This window comes from Podarcis muralis, chromosome 5 (assembly GCF_964188315.1).
Source record: "Podarcis muralis chromosome 5, rPodMur119.hap1.1, whole genome shotgun sequence".
Lineage (NCBI taxonomy): Eukaryota > Metazoa > Chordata > Lepidosauria > Squamata > Lacertidae > Podarcis > Podarcis muralis.
Window position 1 is genome coordinate 68546750 of NC_135659.1, and position 20775 is coordinate 68567524.

Here is a 20775-nt window from a genome sequence, read left to right on the forward strand (position 1 = left end):
GATAGATTCATAAGGGTAATAAAGTCCATTAATTTTCAGAAAGCTGTCACAAACTCAGTTTTTATAGACATTTTAATAGTCTCTGGATAATGGGAAACATTCGTGTGTGTCATGATGTCATGATGATTGGTTTTAGATTAACTGTTATCATGGTAGATAGCTTGTTGAACAATGTAGATAATGTTGAACAAGACAGATAAATGGAAATTCTGTAAATGGAAAGCATGGTAGCAGGATAGCATCTTTGGTGAGCAACGGCAGTTTGCATCAATGTACAAGGAGAGAGGGAAGGAGGATTTTGCCTTGGTCATTCATCAGTCAATAAACATGAGCTTCCAATGATGTAAATGGCTATTAAACAGAATAAAATCAAGATTTGTGAATTTAAGGAAGACGTATTTTGGTTTTTTTCTTAGCCTTTCTTTTAAGGAGTTGCTTGTCACTGATCAGTGGCATCTTAGGTTCATTTTATATATTAAAGGTAAAAAGGTATTATACTTTGTATATGTATAATATTATATATATTATACTTCCGGAAAATGAGTATTTGGCCAATAGCCAATCTTGTCTTCCTGAAGTGTGAATCTGTATACTACCTCTTTTAAGCATATATATTATACTTTATATTTTTACATCTATCAGGCCAAATGTAAGCACTTGCAATGCTTCTTTGGCTTCCATGGGAAAATTTCAAAGACGGAATTTGAACCATTGAAATAAATGGAAATTGAGTGCATATGTCTTGCTGAATCTTACCCATAACGCAACAAGAATGGTAGTGGCTCTGTAGTGCTAACCTGGCCCCACCCATCTCCACCTCTCCTTTGTGCAATTGACGTTCCACATTCATATAATGTATTTGCATTCACTGCAACACACATTAGGCTTTGTAGGTTTGCTCAGTTGTCAATTGGTTGTATATACATATGAAGCGTAACCTTTTCAAAGCAGGTCAGTCCCCCATTGTTCAGATTAGTATAATTTTTAGATGCTGAACAATAATAATATTGGCGGTACTTGCAACCCCTCATATTAATGAAAGGAATCCATAAAGCATTTCTTTATTTTTCTGGAAAGTGTTACTAATGACAAAGGCAAAAAGAAAAGAAGTATGTGAACTAAGTACAGTGGTACCTCTGGTTATGAACTTAATTTGTTCCGGAGGTCCGTTCTTAACCTGAAACTGTTCTTAAGCTGAGGTACCTCTTTAGCTAATGGGGCCTCTCACTGCTGCTGCGCTGCCAGCACGCAATTTCTGTTCTCATCCTGGGGCAAAGTTCTTAACCTGGAGTACTGCTTCCGGGTTAGCAGAGTCTGTAACCCGAAGTGTTTGTGACCTGAGGTACCACTGTAGACAGAAAGTATCATTGTGCTTCTTCGATTGGTATCTTCCAGATTTACAGTTAGAGAGGAGTCGGAGAGGTCAGATCTTTACTAATGCTTGGGAATGTAGATGTACTGCCTATCATGGCTGCAAGGGATGAAACTGCAGCACATGAACTCAGACTCTCTGCACATTTGGAGACAATATGGCCCACCTTGGTCAATGCTATATGGTTCATGTGCAGATTAGGAATGTATGAAGCTGTCTTATATTGAGTCATGCCATCGGTCTGCCTAGTTCAGTAATGGCTACACTAACTGGAAGCGACTCTCCAGGATTTTAGATAGTGTTCTCTCCCAGCCGTACCTAGAGATGTTGGGGATTGAGCCCTTCCCCAAATTGTGAGGGGGATCCTTAGATAGTAATGCCATTTCATGGCTCTGCAAAAACAACAACACAGGCAAGTAGCATGAGGTGAAAATTGTGTAGAACATCTACAATACCATATAATTTAAGCTGAAAATCCATATAGAAGGACTGAAACCAGATATTTTTTTGATATGTTAAGAATTTAAATAGTGTCAAAGTCTCTTAGGGTGTGTCACATGCTTCAAAGATCGACATCTTTCGAGTGCTCATTGCCTCAGAACATTTGTGCATAGTTTAGGACTTTTAAAGAGAAATAACATTTGTTTCCCCAAATGCTGGCCATTTACATATTTTACAACCCTCTTTAAGAGTTTTGCTTTCAACGTGCATTTTAGTCCCTTTTGCTTTTAGTTATTGCAATCTTTCTTTTACTCAGAAATGCATTGGGATAATAAATCACTCCCTGTGCACCCCTCTTCATTTTTCATGTTAAATGCACTAATAACACACTATAGCACTGTGTTGCTACTTTTAATTGTTTGATTTTTTTAACCAGGGTTTTAAAAATGCAGGGCCGCTGGGGGTCTCATGAGATCCCTGCAGTGCAATATTATACATGTCTACTCAGCAGCAAGCCCAATTGGCTTCAGTGGGACCCATGTAAATGAGTAGAGGATAGCACCCTAAGGTTGTCCCCATAAGTGGAATTGCACAATACAAAATATTTGGCGCTCACAACACCAATTACTGTCAGCTGATAACAAAAATGAATTCTAGTAATGTGCAGAAAGGTGTGGAGAATGCCCACATGTGAGATTCCAGATGTGTGTCCTTTCCTTCAGTACCATCCGGATTCCTGGACAGCTGATATCTTTCTAAACATGAACTGTGGCTTAACCTTTGTCTATCACTTTCCATTTCAAAGATAAGGTTAACCAGCGGGATAGACACACGTCTTTATAAAACACACACACAACAATCCAGAGCTATAGGTATGCTGCAAAGTACAAACACAAGTCGGCATGCCAATATTTGTTTTCAGAAATTCTGGCAATTCAGGCTAATCGCCTGTTTCTTCAACAAGTAGCAATGTTTTTGAAAAAGGGATCAAGTTGTTTGTCTGTTTTAGTTTCTGGTTTTGTTGTTACACTTTGTGGTTGCTCATTTCTGATGATGAATGCCACCTTAGTTCACAGATAAAGCAGAAAGCAATAATAATAGTAATGAGAATAGCAATCATCATCATCTATCCAGATTGCGCATGCCAGCATGCAAAAGATTTGTCTAGATTTTAACATCTTATTCTCGGTCCACCCCTCCAATGGGATACCGCACTGAGAGGTTAAGTGGGAGAAAAGATAAGACTCAACTTAGTGGAAGGGGGTTGAGTTCTCCTCTGGACTGGCTTTCTCAGCTGAATGGTGACAGCGCAGAACAGTGCACATATGTGCAGACTTAACACATGCAACTTTGCAAAATGGCACCAGCCACCTCCATGCACTTCTTATTAAGGGGCAGATCCCTACACAGTGCTGCAAACATATATTTACATTCACAGCACATTGCTTTATTACACTGTTCTACGAAATTGAACAGCAGAAATTACCCTGCTGAAGTTTTCTTTTTTAGGTTTGTCTGGCATCCTTCAGTTCTGGCAGGGCCTGTAAAACCTGGCTGATCAGCAACCCTTGTCTCCCGCACTCCAGAACCTTGTGAGCATCTGTCTGTATATCAAAGACCTTGCTTCTACAAGGGATTACACATCACAGTATCTAAGTGAGTGGGCTGAGTTGTGCCATATATTTTTCTCTCTATTGGCATTATGGTGCACACAGGGATGATTATCAATGAACCAGTATAGTTCTCACTGACAGTGTCTGGGTGGGAAATGGGACCCACTTTGTTACATGTTGGGACCATACATGGTTCACTAGGTGTCAATTAGTATAAAATGATAACATCGTTTCTCCCATGAGAACCCAAATGCTTTCATGTATTTGTGACACCTGGTGGATTACTTGTGGGGACCTGATGAAATGAACACAAAGTCCTGTATGTGATTATAGCACCACATACATATTAGAAGAGTTTTGCCTTATAAAATTATTCCCAGAGGACTAGGGCAAAGAAATGTGTGAGTGTGGTTTATAAGGCCAATCTACTTCTATTAATTCATTATTATTATTATTATTATTATTATTATTATTATTATTATTATTATTATTATTTTCGGCAGCTCCCAACAGAACACTAAAAACAGAATAACACTTCAAACATTAAAAACTTCCCTAAACAGGGCTGCCTTCAGATGTCTTTCACAAGTCAGATAGTTGTTTATTTCCTTGACATCTGATGGGAGGGTGTTCCACAGGGCAGGTGCCGCTACCAAGAAGGCCCTCTGTCTGGTTCCCTGTAACCTCACTTCGCGCAGTGAGGGGACCCCCAGAAGGCCCTTGGCACTGGACCTCAGTGTCCAGGCTGAATGATGGGGGTGGAGACACTCCTTCAGGTATACTACTTAAGAGAGCAAGAGAAGGAGAAAATGCTGTTTTATACACTGGTCCTGTGACGCTATTCCCATCCCACAGAGGCAATGTGATTTAGCATTGAATTTATATTGGGTTTAAGATATTTGTGAATGGGGATCATGTTCAGAAAATGCACAGCACTACAAATTAAACTGCAATATTGGTAACCCACCAGAGTTCCATGTGCAGGAAAAATGCAGAGTGGGTTCCGTGCCCATTAGCATAACTGCGGACTAGAAAATGGATACCGAAACAGCATTTTTGCCTTACAGCAGCAACCAGTGAAGGAGGTTAGGGCAAGAGACAGTGATTTGCTCAAAGACAACTAGCTAGTTTCCTGGTTTACAGCATAATCCTAAAGACGACTGCATGTAAGTGGGGCTGGGATTGCAGCCTTATAGTTATTTCATTGTTTATGTAGCAATAGTGTTTCCTATAGTTATACTAGAGCTTGCTCTGTGGGTATGTGAAATGTGAAAGTCAGATGCATTCCTTGAAGCGCTTGGAGACTTCTGCCAGGCAAATGCAATGAGTCAGGAATCCCTGGATGTGTCCACTTTGTATTTGTAGGAAATGGAGACATCTGTCAATTTCAGTTTCTTATTTTTCTTACATTAAGTTTGATTTCAACACATCTGCATGCTTTTTTTTTAAGGCCTCACCAAAATTCATCATCATTTAAGTGCACATTTTTGTGTGCAATTTTGCTGAATATGCACATATTTCCATGCAGTTTCCCCTGTAATAAAGCATTTTTGTGTGTAGTTTTCACTAACAGGTGCATTTTTCTGCACCTTTCCCCACTGTGCACACTTGTGTACCCATTTCTAGATTGAAGAAATTGAATACATCACAAATTCTTGAGAATGAATTTCAAAGAATAGCTCTGTTTCAGTTTGCATATAGTTTTCAGAAGTATGAATTTCTCCCTTCCCTAATTTGGAGGCCCAATTCCTCCTTTATGTATTTTCTGTAGCAAAAGCATCAAGCTGTTTCCCCAACAAACATGAATGCCACAGAAAACTGTGAAGCTGCTCCATTATTTCATTTTACTACATTCCATCCATTTCTATTCCACTTTTCTTCCATCCTTTCAAGGCAGCTTACACAGAATGCCCAGGTACTCCCCCTTGCAGGCAGTGACCCAACCCAAACCTGCTTAGTATTAGCAGTTAGTATCACTAGCCCATACTTAGCCCTTGCCCTGGGAGCATTATACTACATGTAATCAACGTTCCACGCAGGCTTTCTCAGCATAGTACATCCAGGCACTTTGAGAATGGAATTAACCCAGCCTCCTTCCTCCTTCTAGCATGTCTAATTTCAAATGGGTTTCCCTGTTCTCATAGAGCTAAATAATACACTTGCAAAAAGCTGGCGCAAAAGAGCTCTGGGCTGAAGAAACTTGCTAAGCCTGTAATGAAACTCCACCTTCTCTTCCCCTTCTACGGGGCACTTCTGCTGTTGGCCAGAAGGTTGCCCTCAGCCAAAGAACAACCTCCTAGAACAAAAGATGGCTGAAGGTTTAATTAATATATATATATGGAAGTTGTGTGGCAACATCATCAGCTTCTCTCATATATATATATATATATATATATATATATATATATATATATATATATATTTGCTTTCGTAGATTTTCACGGGTACAGGAATGCAGGTTTTGGTGTCCTCGGGTATCTTCCCGTGTAAAAGTTGGGGTGTCTAGGCGACGTTTCGACGAGGTCTCACTCGTCATCTTCAGGCTGGTGCTTTAGCTGGAAGGTTTCCTCCCCGTAGAGGTGAGATATTTGCTTTCGTAGATTTTCACGGGTACAGGAATGCAGGTTTTGGTGTCCTCGGGTATCTTCCCGTGTAAAAGTTGGGGTGTCTAGGCGACGTTTCGACGAGGTCTCACTCGTCATCTTCAGGCTGGTGCTTTAGCTGGAAGGTTTCCTCCCCGTAGAGGTGAGATATTTGCTTTCGTAGATTTTCACGGGTACAGGAATGCAGGTTTTGGTGTCCTCGGGTATCTTCCCGTGTAAAAGTTGGGGTGTCTAGGCGACGTTTCGACGAGGTCTCACTCGTCATCTTCAGGCTGGTGCTTTAGCTGGAAGGTTTCCTCCCCGTAGAGGTGAGATATTTGCTTTCGTAGATTTTCACGGGTACAGGAATGCAGGTTTTGGTGTCCTCGGGTATCTTCCCGTGTAAAAGTTGGGGTGTCTAGGCGACGTTTCGACGAGGTCTCACTCGTCATCTTCAGGCTGGTGCTTTAGCTGGAAGGTTTCCTCCCCGTAGAGGTGAGATATTTGCTTTCGTAGATTTTCACGGGTACAGGAATGCAGGTTTTGGTGTCCTCGGGTATCTTCCCGTGTAAAAGTTGGGGTGTCTAGGCGACGTTTCGACGAGGTCTCACTCGTCATCTTCAGGCTGGTGCTTTAGCTGGAAGGTTTCCTCCCCGTAGAGGTGAGATATTTGCTTTCGTAGATTTTCACGGGTACAGGAATGCAGGTTTTGGTGTCCTCGGGTATCTTCCCGTGTAAAAGTTGGGGTGTCTAGGCGACGTTTCGACGAGGTCTCACTCGTCATCTTCAGGCTGGTGCTTTAGCTGGAAGGTTTCCTCCCCGTAGAGGTGAGATATTTGCTTTCGTAGATTTTCACGGGTACAGCACCAGCCTGAAGATGACGAGTGAGACCTCGTCGAAACGTCGCCTAGACACCCCAACTTTTACACGGGAAGATACCCGAGGACACCAAAACCTGCATTCCTGTACCCGTGAAAATCTACGAAAGCAAATATCTCACCTCTACGGGGAGGAAACCTTCCAGCTAAAGCACCAGCCTGAAGATGACGAGTGAGACCTCGTCGAAACGTCGCCTAGACACCCCAACTTTTACACGGGAAGATACCCGAGGACACCAAAACCTGCATTCCTGTACCCGTGAAAATCTACGAAAGCAAATATCTCACCTCTACGGGGAGGAAACCTTCCAGCTAAAGCACCAGCCTGAAGATGACGAGTGAGACCTCGTCGAAACGTCGCCTAGACACCCCAACTTTTACACGGGAAGATACCCGAGGACACCAAAACCTGCATTCCTGTACCCGTGAAAATCTACGAAAGCAAATATCTCACCTCTACGGGGAGGAAACCTTCCAGCTAAAGCACCAGCCTGAAGATGACGAGTGAGACCTCGTCGAAACGTCGCCTAGACACCCCAACTTTTACACGGGAAGATACCCGAGGACACCAAAACCTGCATTCCTGTACCCGTGAAAATCTACGAAAGCAAATATCTCACCTCTACGGGGAGGAAACCTTCCAGCTAAAGCACCAGCCTGAAGATGACGAGTGAGACCTCGTCGAAACGTCGCCTAGACACCCCAACTTTTACACGGGAAGATACCCGAGGACACCAAAACCTGCATATATATATATATATATATATATATATATATATATATATAGAACAACAAAGCACTAAACATTATATTGCTTTACTAAGCTCTTTATGGATGTCCCATTAACTTCTTACATACTGGCATTATAAGATATGGTTTCCCCCTCAATGGACATTTGAATAACTGTTCAACATTTATTTGTGTTTCCACTCACAATCGACATAATTGTGCATCATGTTGTGTTCTTGTTCAAAACCCCAGACTTGTATGAGAAGTATATTGCAGGTCTAAATAATTGCTGTGTGTCGTATGCACAATTAGCTTAATTGCAGAAAGTCTTGGGTATCCAATGATTATTTCCCCCCATTGATCCAATGATATTTGTTCTGGTTCAGGACATTTATCTGCAACAGCAAATGCACAATTTCTGCATCAGGAGTGTTAAATTATAGGACAAGGTCCAATTAAGTCATACTCAGGGTAGAGCCATTGAAATCAATGGATGTAAATTACTTTAATTATTTCAGTGGGTCTGTTTTGAGCATGACTAATGCTGGACATCACCCACAGTTATTTGCAGCATCATTGGGGTTCTTTCATATGTATGCACCAGGAAGACTTCATTCCTTTGCTCATGGTTTGACCTTAGAGGCCACAAATAGAACATGTTTCTCTTTTAGAATTTTATGTTTAGTTTGGCCACATATGAAGTAGTCATATGTGCAGCGTAGGTTGTATCCAATTCTCATCCTACTCAGAGGAGTCATTGAAATGAATATTACTTAGTTCTATTAATTTTAATTGGTCTATTCTGAGTTGGACTTTGTTGCTAATTTGTTGTTGATTACTAATAACTGAAACTCAGCGGGTAGTAGTCAACAACATTTTACTCAGAGTAGACTCATTGAAATTAATGGACCTAACTTAACATTTCATTGGAGTAAAATGTCATTGCAATACAATGGACTTTGATTAACTCTTGACTTCATGTGCACTTCCTCTGAAGCAGTTGTTGCATGCCCCACTTCTCATAATTTTGGACATGAGGTTACATTATGCTGCCTTAACAGTTCAATATTACCATTTTGACAGCTTCCCATTTTTGTGGATGAAGAAGGTAAAGAAGGCATTGGTCAGTAATTGTACACTGTGCAAAAAATTCAAACAGAAGCAAAGTGAAAGTTGTGTAAATGAGCGCAGTTAGTAAGGATTCATTGGCAGGCATTTCTCCACTCCAAACTTCTGTGAGAGAACAATATGTGCTAGCAAGAAGATCTATTTTTACAAACTAAGGAATAAATCCTATCAGCCTTACTCGTATTGAGCTTTTAGGTCTCTAGGGGCTGTTTGATAACTGGGGCACAGATTTGAGGGGGTACAATTTAAACCGTTGTGTGGGGCGGGGAGCAGAGGGGCTGTCATATCATCAGGAATCAAATTTCCTAGCCTAAATACAGTGTTCTGAGGCCAGAATATCATGTCAACAACCTAGTTTGTAAGTGGGGTTTTTATATGATAGAAGTGATATGAGAAATCTCACTTGGAAATATACCATGGCATTTACCAGTCACCATTTACTATGCGATACATCATTTGGGAGGAATCTTATCATGTACTTAACATCAAGTTTGATGAGTTGTCTAATATCTCATCTGACCGGCTTTAGAGCTAAAACAAAATTCTGTACAAATTCAAAACATGGAAAATTTCAGAATTTAGCTTCTTGTTTTAAAAAAATATATTCATGAGATAGGAGTCGTGTGAACTGGCTCTTATTGTGGATGGAGGATAATTTCATTCATTTTTAGGTGAACCAGCCAAATTAATATTTCCAAGACAAACACAGATATTGGAACATAATTATTCCTCAGATTTTGCACTTACAGTGGTACTTTGGGTTACAGACGCTTCAGGTTACAGACTCCGCTAACCCAGAAATAGTACCTCGGGTTAAGAACTTTGCTTCAGAATGAGAACAGAAATCGGGCTCCGGCGGCGCGGCAGCAGGAGGCCCCATTAACTAAAGTGGTACCTCAGATTAAGAAGAGTTTCAGGTTAAGAACGGACCTCCAGAACGAATTAAGTTCTTAACCTGAGGTACCACTGTATTTTAATTTTATGACATAATTTTTAGCTCAATAAATGTACCAGATGTGTAAAGAAAAGATATTTTAGGACAACATGCATTTAGAAATGTGCACATTGAGATAAAATATGTGCATTTTGTAATAAAATACAGCACATATTTAAATACATGTTTAAATACAATTTAAATATGAAATTTGCAAATGTATTATTTTTAAAACTGGAAGATTAATGTGTGATGGAACAGACGTGTGAACAAACACCTGCAAAACTGGCATGGACTGATCCACCACTAGTTCTCACTTGATGTAGGTTAATGGGCAGACATTGTGCCTGGTACAGCCATATCCATATCTTCTTGATTACTGTTGAGTCCACTGTGCTTTACCTACTGGGTGGAGGGAGGGAGATTTATTTTCCCGAGAGACTAAACTTCAGTCACTGAAATATTCAATCAAATCAGGATTCAGAGTGCCTCCTTTTCACACCTAATTCTTTTGCTCTGCTTCCAGGTTCCGTGTACGATGGTCTGGCTGATGGTCACAGCTATGGAACAGCCCGTGGTTCCTACTATGCCAAAGCTCACACAGGGAGCAACAACTGGGGACATGGGGTAAGGTTTTCTCTAAGAACCATGGGATGTTGATGGTGGGCAAGGGGAGAAACAGTGGTGGGGCTCTTCTGTCAAAAGGAAAAATAGCTTTCTTCCTTTGTTCCATTTGAAACAAGAATGATATGTCACTGTTATGCTATATGATGTGTTGTTGAATATATTGACTCAGAACCCAATCATCTGCTTAGATTTGGGGTGGAGGCCTTTATCCTCCCCCCCCCCCCATTTCCCATTAATTCTTCCATGATCTCATTTTTTTCCCTTTTCTTTTTTCTTCTCTTACTTTTTTCCTGTAAGCACTCTGCTGTATGAAGAAGCCCCTCATCGCAGCTTTGCTAGCATCCCAAGTCACATTTATATCTGTATCTTGATTTAAATTTATTTCAAAATGGACCTTCAAAAAAATTTCTGCCTTTTCCAGGGTCGATTGGCTATCTAATAAGCTTTCTTTTAGTCTCCATCTGAATGTTGAGTTCTGCTGTCCTTTTAATTCCAGATATACTGCATTATGGTCCGAGAGAGTCCTAGGTTGTATTTCTGCCCTTCTTGTTCTTATCACTATTTCTTCTGAGAGCCATATTGAGTCAGTTCTTACAGCAGACTGATTAGGCTCTGAGAAATGTGTAAATTGTCTTTCAAACGAGTGTTTATATCTCCATACATCATTCAATTTAAAATTCTCAGCCAGATTGAAAATATTATAGGTAGTCTCCCTTCTTTAGAATCTGATTTTTTATTGTTCTGTCCATATCTAGGGAGACTACCCCATTCAAGTCACCTATTAATATTATTTTCTGGCCCATAAATTCAAACATTTCCCCCTCTAATTCTTTGTAAAATTCTGATTTTTTTTTAAATTTAGGGCATAAATCTCCATAATTACTATTTCCCCCCCTTGTGACGATACCTGTACCACTATCACTCGTCCCTTTTTGTCCTTGTTTTTTTTCGTTTCAAGTTTTTCTTTTAAATACATTATCATGCTTCTTTCTTTGCTTTCATCCGAAGAAACAAAGTCCAAACCTAATCTTTTATTTATTAACACTCTTTTATGTCTTCTAGCAGCATGTGTTTTCTGTAAACAAATTATATCCAGATTTTGTTTTTGTAAAATATATTCTATTTTGTTTTGTTTCTTTTTATTATTCAGTCCATTAATGTTCCAAGTCAAATCCATTTCTCTGCTTTATTTAGAGTCCTTAAGATTATCTTTATCCTGTTCTCTTCGTCCTCCCACCGCTCCTTTTTCTTCCTCATCTGGTTCAGGTCTCTTTGCTTTCAGCTTTTTCTTATTTCTTTCCCAGAATGTTTCTGCCTCACTTGGGTCTCTACATCTTTGTTTCTTTCCATTAAATGTACAGTGGTGCCCCGCAAGACGAACGCCTCGCAAGACGGAAAACCCGCTAGACGAAAGGGTTTTCCGTTTTGGAGGCGCTTCGCAAGACGAATTTCCCTATGGGCTTCCTTCGCAAGACGAAAGCCCATAGGGAAATCTCCAGGACAGCGGGGAAGCGCAGCGCGTCTTCCCCACTGTCCTCGGACCTCCTCCGAAGCCGGGCGGCGGGGCAGGAACACCTCCCGCCGCCGCCCGGCTTCGGAAGGCTCCTGAGGGGTGCGCGGCATTTCCCCCCGAGAAGAGGCGAGCGAGAGCGGCACTTGCCTGCGAGGGGGGCGACGACGAGCACTGCTTTCCTCCTTCGCTTCACTGCTGGAGAGGTGGTGGCGGCGGCGGTGAGCAGCAGCAGCAATAGACACGAACAGCAGGTTGCAGCCGGGAGCCGACGCCTCGCCCGCGCTGGGGACTCAGGCAGGCGGACTCTCATGCGGCGGCGGCGGCGGCAGCAGCAGCTCTTCGCCGGCCGCTCCAAACTCCGTGCCTGCGCGGCGGTGGCGGCGGCGGCAAGCGCTAGCTCCGGCTCCGTCCTCCTTCCTCTTCCCGCCTTGGCGACCCACGCGGGGGCCGTCGCCCCGTCTCTCCAGCCCGCCAGCCCGGGGCGGCTGCACCTTCCTTGAAGCCTGGGAGCCCCCACTCCCCCGCTGCTCTTCCCTATGGGGATTCGGGAGTTCCCCAACGGCACGGCCAGGGCAAGACCGTCGCCATGTGAGTGGGGGGCGCCGGGGGGCGTCGCGCGCAGCAAAGGTTCCCTCATGCAGCCATTCCCCTTCTCCCGGGGGCCGCCGCCGCAGTGAGGGAGGACGAGGGACACCGGGAGCAAAGTTTTCAGCCTCTCCTCCTGCTTGCTGCTCACTTTCTCCCGGCCGCGCTCGTCTTTTCTCCTCCTCGCTGGGTCTGAGAAGCGGGGGAAGGTCCTCCGAAGCCGGGCGGCGGGGCAGGAACACCTCCCGCCGCCGCCCGGCTTCGGAAGGCTCCTCCGAAGCCGGGCGGCGGGGCGGGAACACCTTCTGAAGGCCGGCGGGGGGCAAAAGTCTTTGTTCCCCCCTGCCTGCCTTCCCGGGAGAGCGGAGAAACGCAGCACGTTTCTCCGCTGTCCCGGAAGGCTTTTGAAGGAAGACGGGGGGGAGCAAAGACTTTCGCCCCCCGCCCGCCTTCAGAAGGTGTTCCCGCCCCGCCGCCCAGCTTCGGAGGAGCCTGGACCTCTTCTGAAGGCTGGCGGGGGGCAAAAGTCTTTGTCCCCCCTTCCTGCCTTCCCAGGGGCTTTTAAATCGCCCCAGACAGCAGAGATGTCCTCCGCTGTCCCGGGGCGATTTTAAAATGCCGCCCGCCAGCATTTTAAGATCGCCCTGGACAGCGGAGAAGTCCTCCGCTGTCCCAGGGTTTTTTAAAATGCTGGGGGTGGGAAGAAAAGCCCTTGTTCCCCCCCCCCAGCCTTCAGAAGAGGTCGGGGGACAGACTGTCCCCGGACCTGGTCTGAAGGCGGTTTCCATAGGAACGCATTAATTGATTTTCAATGCATTCCTATGGGAAACCGTGCATCGCAAGACGAAAAACTCGCAAGACGAAGAGACTTGCGGAACGAATTAATTTCGTCTTGCAAGGCACCACTGTAAATGAGATGCCTTCCGGGTATTCCCATCTATAACAGATCTTGTGTGTTTTTAGTGCTTCTGTCAAAAATTTATAATTATTTTTTTCTCTCAAAATTCAAGCTGGAATTTCTTTAAGTATGATTATTCTTTGGTTGCCTATGTGCAGCTTCTTCTCAAAATTGGTCTGTAGGATTCTGTCTTTAATTATCCGTGAATTTAATGTCACCAGACAGTCACCTGGTAGTTTTTGAGCTTTAGCATAACTCAATTTTACTCTAAAAACTATATATTGACTCAGATCCCAATCATCTGCTTAGATTTGGGGTGGGGGCAGTCATGTAAAGCAGGGACTTGGCCTAGGCTACAAGTCCATTACCATGGGGGGCGAATTGAGGCTCAGTTGTTGGTCATGCTTGAAGACGTTTATGGAACTATATTTTTGCTGTATTCATGCATTTATATTATATAGTATGTCAAGATCTCATGAATTTTGCCAGAGCCCAGCAGAAGCAATCTTTCAACAGAGCAAGCAGCATTGTGGAGTAATAAAGGAGGGACACCAGAACTTGACTAGAAACAAACCACAACTTTATTTTTATCTCTATCAAAGATTACAACGGCAATGAAACTAGGAGCAGTGTGGAGGCAAGAGTGCTTAACTTCTAATCAGGCACCCAAGGAAACTGTACTGAGATGGCTGTCCTGCCACTCAAAATCAATCCCTGCCTTTCTGGCTCAATCCTGAGCCAGTCCCTATTTGCAATCCTACATGCACAAGCATTCTCCGCCCAGCAGCTTCCCAGTATTGCTGTGTGCAGTCCACCTCATGCTGAGAGATTGTTGCAGAACTCCTGCTCTCTTCTTCCTTGTGTAAGTCACATTTAAAGATGGTTTTCACTGCCTTTCCAAGCTGCTTCTCATACACTCCTCCTCCTGTCACAGAAAATAGCCAGCTCAGCTTGGTTTCCTTGGCACTCTCACTAACCTCAAAACAAACAGTAGCCTTCATAAACAAACAAGGAAGATGGAGAGCACACACCCCTCCAAAGAGGAATCTCATTGCCCTAATGGAGAAGAATCACATCCTTCACTAACCTGGGTTCCCTAAATAATCACCAGCTGTGGGGGAACTTCCTATCCTGGAGAACATGATGATGGGACAATAGGACATCCCACTGCATTCCATGTTTCTCCCTTAGGCTGCCTTCTCTTCTGAGCAATTCTTTGATCATTCTCATTAATTAAACTTTTTATGTTGGTTTCGTCTCTTTGGGATATTGAAGTCTACAACATAACATAAGATCTCTCCTTCCCAGCAACAACAGCATTTGCTCAGCAATAAGTCTCAGGACAGAGGGCATATCATGCCTTCTTTCCCTGGTCTCTTCTACAAAGTGAAACACACATAACTGACATTTTTTCACACGCAGCCACAAAGTGTATGCAGAGCATAGTGTAAGCATGCACACCCTCTTGTCTCCCAGATTCAATGTGAAAACTGGCTTCAAGCTGTCTCCCTGCCCCCTATAAAGCTAACTGAATGGGCATCATTGCTTTCCAAAACTCTACTGCGTATTACATTCCGTAACCTAGGGAGAGATTCTCAGGAGAACATCTTCTCTCATTGCACACACGTGTCACTCGGCTTCTGTGTTTCTTAGTTTCATTAGAAATATTTCTTTAATTAGTCATGGAAATGACTACTGCTGAAGCATGTTAAATCTTTTGTAAACGAGGGAATTTACAGGCTGGGGAGAACGAAGGCTACTCATTGCAGAGGGCACGCCTAACAATGTACTGTATAAACTCAAAGTCGGTGATGCTGCAGTCAGACAGATTCAGGCAAACATGAGAGAAGAATCATGCTGTGCAAGTAATAAAGGAGGTGGGAGAGAGAAAGAATAATGGAAGATGTTGGGTGTTGGTTAAATCCACGGCTGTCTGAGTTTCCCATGACCAGGCCAGGTTACAAAGTTGCTGTTTTTCATGGCTCTGCAAATTGGATCCTGTTAAAACATTCAAATAGCCATCATCTAAATATATTGTACTATGATAACACTGTCCCTGGTAATCCTGTTTCACCAGTATTATAAGTCTAAGAGATGGAAAGGGAAATCTTTGTAATCTTCTGCCCATACTGCTTGCATCGGGGAATCCTCTGAAACTGGTTGGCTGAGCTGCAATATTGACGTGGGACGCCACTGAGAGCTAAACTCTTTGCAGCCCAGCTGAGAAGGAAAGAGAATCGTCTGTTTATCTGGGGATTAAAGCATCATACCACCCAGACAGATAAATGAGGATCTGTACTGAGCATGAAACATTTTCCCCAAATCACCTTGCAGTGAGATTTATGCAGAACTGGATAATTTCAGAGTCAAATGCATTCTCATAACACCAGCCAGTTGAACAAAAATTGGGTTTTTTTTAAACTTGCCTGTGATTGAGGCTAGTGTCAGACAATATGTCAGACATAGGTGTGTTTATTTATTTGTTTTGTATATTAAACAATTCTGCCATGTGGATACCAGGGCAGTATGCAATTCATTGCACTATAAGATGACCCAAAAAAATATGTGTGAGTGTGAGAAGAAACATTGTCTGAATTCATTTTCACATCCTGATCAAATTATGACAAAGCTGTCTTTGGATCAATTGATTAACGAGAGCATACAAAATAACAAATTTTATGCATGCACGGATAAATAAATAAATAGACACTTGGACATCTGTGCCTTCTGAAAGAAATGAGAAAGTGTCAAAAAAAATGAAACAGTGAAGGGAAGAAATATTTCAAATCCAGAGGAAAATTTATTTATTTTATTTTATTTTATTTTTACTGGTTATCCAAGTTTTTCTCTTCCAGTTGTGTGTAACAGACTGGAATGAGTCCATTTCGCAAGCAGGATCTAGGGTGTGCACAATACATCATTCAGGGTGGCACTCCATCATATTTCATTGCTTTGGCTTTCCCCTCTGGCCTGAGAGACACCTCCTCCCAACGTGTTTGTGCAATTTTATTTTTTTACCTCCACACCATCTGCTGCTCTAGAAGTAACTAAACCACCTGCAGTTTTTTTGTTCGGTTCCTGTCTCTCTACTAATCGCTTTGCTAGCTATAGAAATTGGAACCACCTAATAAGTAGGCTCATGAGTGGGTTCAATTCCTGTCTCTCCCATTGACCTATTCAGTTTCCAGTTGTCTCTGTGTGCCTGTGTCTGTGTGTGTGGGTTGTGGTTCACTTTCCCCAGTTAGACAGGGTGGAGAATGATAGGGATCCACTTCTGAAAAGTTCTTGGTGACCACAGCCTCGCACAATAAAAATTATAAACGTATTATCATGTCACTTAAGTGCTTTGTGAATCATTTTGGTGATATGAACATTTACAATAATTGCTACTTACTAAACTTATGGGGGTGTTAATATATTTAATTAACCATGTTTTAAAAGGAAGATAGACTGCATTTGACTTGGCGAGTGGCAAGTTGTGCAGGCCTGGATTACTGAGATAATCCAACACTAAAATACTGTACAAATTATTATTACTATGCGGATGATGATTAATAAGACATTAATATATTTTCCATCTACGTCACCTAGATTGCTATGGGATCCTAAGATACACTGATGGTATGCTGACATTAACAAGCTGCTGATATACATTAGCAGAATCATTGGATTGCTTGGCCTCAGTCATAGTTTAGAGCAAAATTTTAAAATCCCCATAAACTTCTGCCATCAGAGAGGAGTGCCATTGGTGGGCAGAAGCTACTATCAGTGGTAGCCAGTAAAAGGTAAAGGACCCCTGACAGTTAGGTCCAGTCACAGACGACTCTGGGGTTGTGGTGCTCATCTCACTTTACAGTGAGGGAGCCAGCGTTTGTCCGCAGACAGTTTTCCCGGGTCACGTGGCCAGCATGACTAAGCCGCTTCTGGCGAAACCAGAGCAGCACACAGAAACGCCTTTTACCCGCCAGAGCAGTACCTATTGATTTACTTGCACTTTGACGGGCTTTCGAACTGCTAGGTTGGCAGGAGCTGGGACCAAGCAACGGGAGATCACCCCATCGCGGGGATTCGAACCACCGACCTTCTGATCGGCAAGCCCAAGAGGCTCAGTGGTTTAGACCACATCACCACTAAAACTGAATCTATGGATCTACTGGGTCCAAAGCATGGTGGATCCCCCAAGGAACCTGATTCTAATGCCTTTCAGCTGCTCTAGCCTGAAACAAAGCAAATGTGAAAAACTTGCCTCTGCCAACTGCCCTTGTTAGTGGATCTGACATTGACTGCTTCCATAGCGGTACTCAATAATTCAAACGGTGAGAGATATTTGCTTAAAGCAGCCACCTTCTGTTGGAAATGGACAGTGGTGCTGGGGTCCTTTGGGACAGGTAGGGCAGGCAGGTTAACAGTGGGTGGAGCCAGAGTCATTGACAGGCAGAGCCAACTAATTCTGACTTTGTCTGCATCCTCATCCCTGCTAAGTTCTGCAAGGGACAACACTGGGACTCAGGAGAAAGAAGGTTATAGCCATTGCCATTGCCATTACCATTACCTAGAGTTGTAGTAGTAGAAACAGGCAGCTGGAGGGCTGGCTGAAGGCAAGCTTAGGTTAGTGAGGCAGTGCCCCTTCACCTAACAGGCCAGCCTCAATTGCAAATGGACTTGGCAGAAGAATGCAGAGAGTCTCTTCACCCAATCACTAGTTCATTGTTTTTGGTGATCTTGGCATTCACACAAAGTTGGGAGCCAGAACCTGAGCCTATTCAAAAGGTTTGTTGAAAAGAGTGGATTGGAATTTAACCAATCTGGAAGGTATACAGTATATGCCCAAACATATTTGTTTCATGTCAAGCTGCAAGGGTTCAACATGTTCAAGTGTTCAAGCTGCCTTTGCATAAAGGGTTTTGTTTTGTGTGGAGGTGGGTTAGGATGGTGTCAGATGTGTTGATTTAGTGCTTTTGATACCCCACCATTTATTTATGGGTTCAAATACGATTTATGACCCACTTTTCAAGGAAATTCCATCACCAGGTGCTTTACAATATGGACATAAAATAAAATATAATTTGTACCATTTGAAGTTATCTATTTCATAACATCAGTAAGAGCCGTCATAAAAGCAACAAATAACCCAACAAATACCTAGACAAACAGGAACCATTTCCACAGCTTGATGTGCAGTAGCCAGTAAAGGCTATGGAAAAAAGATGGCTCTTCAATACTAGTGTAAGAAAATGAAGTGATGGTAGGGCTACTATGCTGATCCTCAGGGCCAGCCCACCCAGGAGGAAAGGTGAGGTGATTGCCTCAGGTGGCAAGATCTATAGAGGCAGCAGATCCCACTATCAACCTTACTCTTTGTTCCTGCTGTATATCTCCTCTCACACTTTCTTCCCTGGCAGGATAAGGAACACCATTTTGGGGTCCACCTTGGATCCCAAAATGTCTTGGTTCAGCTGTGCTAATCCTACTGCTGATTCCTCATCCCAGAACCAAACACAGACTGGGAAACTACCAGGACCAGTCTTGGTGGTATGGGCTAAATGAGAGATACCCAAAGGCTGTTATACTAAATTCCACATGGCATTGTGGTCCCCTGCTCCATCATTCTACTTCTTGCACTTCAAGTTGAGTGCTAGCTTGATCAGCTATTTGCTGCTCCAGTGTTGACATTTGCTGCATTCAAACTATGTGGGCTATGTTCAAGGCTGTCTGATCTAGTTTGAATGGCTGGAGACTTACCTTGGCTACACTCTTTTTTTTTTTTTTTAGTAAGTCATGCACCTTTATAGCAGCAAAAGAGAGAATAATAGAGAGATAGCAACTTGGCACAGGCGTTGAGTCCCTGGGGCAATTGCAGCTAACAAAAGCTAGCTATTATGTTTCCATTAAAGACTTAACACATTATTTATGTAAGGCTTCTGTTTTCTTTTGCATTTATTCACATCAAGTGTCTGGAAGGAGAACAAATGAAAAAGACGTTTGTGCACAAGTGTGTTTGTACACTGTTCATTTCAATGTGTTTATGAGAAGGAATTATCAAGGGGGGTATCCTGAATTTTGGAATGGCAGGCTCCTTTTCTGTGCTATTGAGCTGTTAACATCTTCTTCCCAGTGAAGCTTGGGAGCTGTGGATGCCAAGTTATTAGCTCTGGGAAGACACCTTTCTGCTAAACATGTTCTTAGAAACAAGTCAATGCAAGCACAGCTTGGGTGGAGTGAGATGCACAAGATTTATCCTGCAGAGATGTGGAAAAACAGCTTCTATGGTGTTAAAAGAAGCTCATTATCAAAACCAATGTTTGAATTTTGCTATAAGCTGAACCCTGATATCACAGGCTCCAAGGTTCTGCATCTCATTCTTTCCCAGGATTCTAGCTGGTGGTTTGTTTTTTAATAGACAGCATTGCAGTTTGCTCTTTTATACAGAAAACATAGATCTACTTTTGCTCTTCAGCTTTCTTTTCTTTTTTTCTGCCATGTCAGATAGCAGATGGTCTCTCAGTAAGATGGACAGGAGAGGGCCATAGCTTCTCGCATTTAACAGGAAAGGAAAATTTTCTGTCTCCAAGAAGGACACATTCCTGTCAGGGCAAGCTTTGTGTCAGTGAAACACTTCCCCAAGCTTGGAAGACTAAGGCATAAATTTGGGTGCATTTTAACTGGAATAGTACTCTACACAAGGGAGAAGGTCTCAGAGAACCCACTGAATCCCAGTGATGCAGTAGAGCAGGCTTCTTCAACCTTGGCCTTCCAGATGTTTTGAGACTACAGTTCCCATCATCCCTGACCACTGGTCCTGCTAGCTGGGGATCATGGGAGTTGTAGGCCAAAAACATCTGGAGGGCCGAGGTTGAGGAAGCCTGCAGTAGAGCAAAACTGGTGTGCATGCTTAAAAAATAAACTCAGAAGTTCTGACATTAACACTTTGGTTGAACACGTCATGTTAGGGACATAATTAGCAGCTGTCTCACAGACACTTAGGACTCAGCTAGATTGGTAAAGAAAAAACGTTGTATATGCGATATGAAACTGTGACACCAGATGACACTGTGGAGTCCTGTCTTTCCCTACTGGATTTCCCTGTATGAGTTTACAATGCATTTAACTGTAATGCTTCTTTGATGTGTCTAGATCTATCCTTAATATGTGTGCTAACTGAAAGCAAAAATCCTAGTGAATACAGTGGGATTTACTTATCCTGAGTAAACACCATGGGATGCTGCTGCACATTCTGGTTTCACTATTTATTTATTGCATTTCTAAAACCCACCCTTTAGGCAGAACACCTCTTGGAGCAGCTTACAAATATCTATAGTAGGTCCCTGCCCTCAGGCTCACCATCTAAAAGGACATGATACATGAAGAAAAGGGGGGTGGGAGAGAGGAGGGAAAAGCAAGCTTAAACACAAATTATTGTTACATGGATACAAGGATGTATATTCTGCTTGAAATGTGTGGTAAAAGAGTAACCT

At 42.8% G+C, this 20775-nt stretch overlaps 1 protein-coding gene across 1 annotated transcript in view; it reads left to right on the top strand.

The window, feature by feature from the left end:
- PKP1 (plakophilin 1) overlaps positions 1–20775 on the top strand; it is a 50269-nt gene that overhangs the window by 5067 nt on the left and 24427 nt on the right. Inside the window, exon 2 of the mRNA XM_028734620.2 lies at positions 10204–10304. Coding sequence (XP_028590453.2) covers positions 10204–10304 — 101 coding nt within the window. The remainder of the gene's footprint in view (positions 1–10203; positions 10305–20775) is intronic.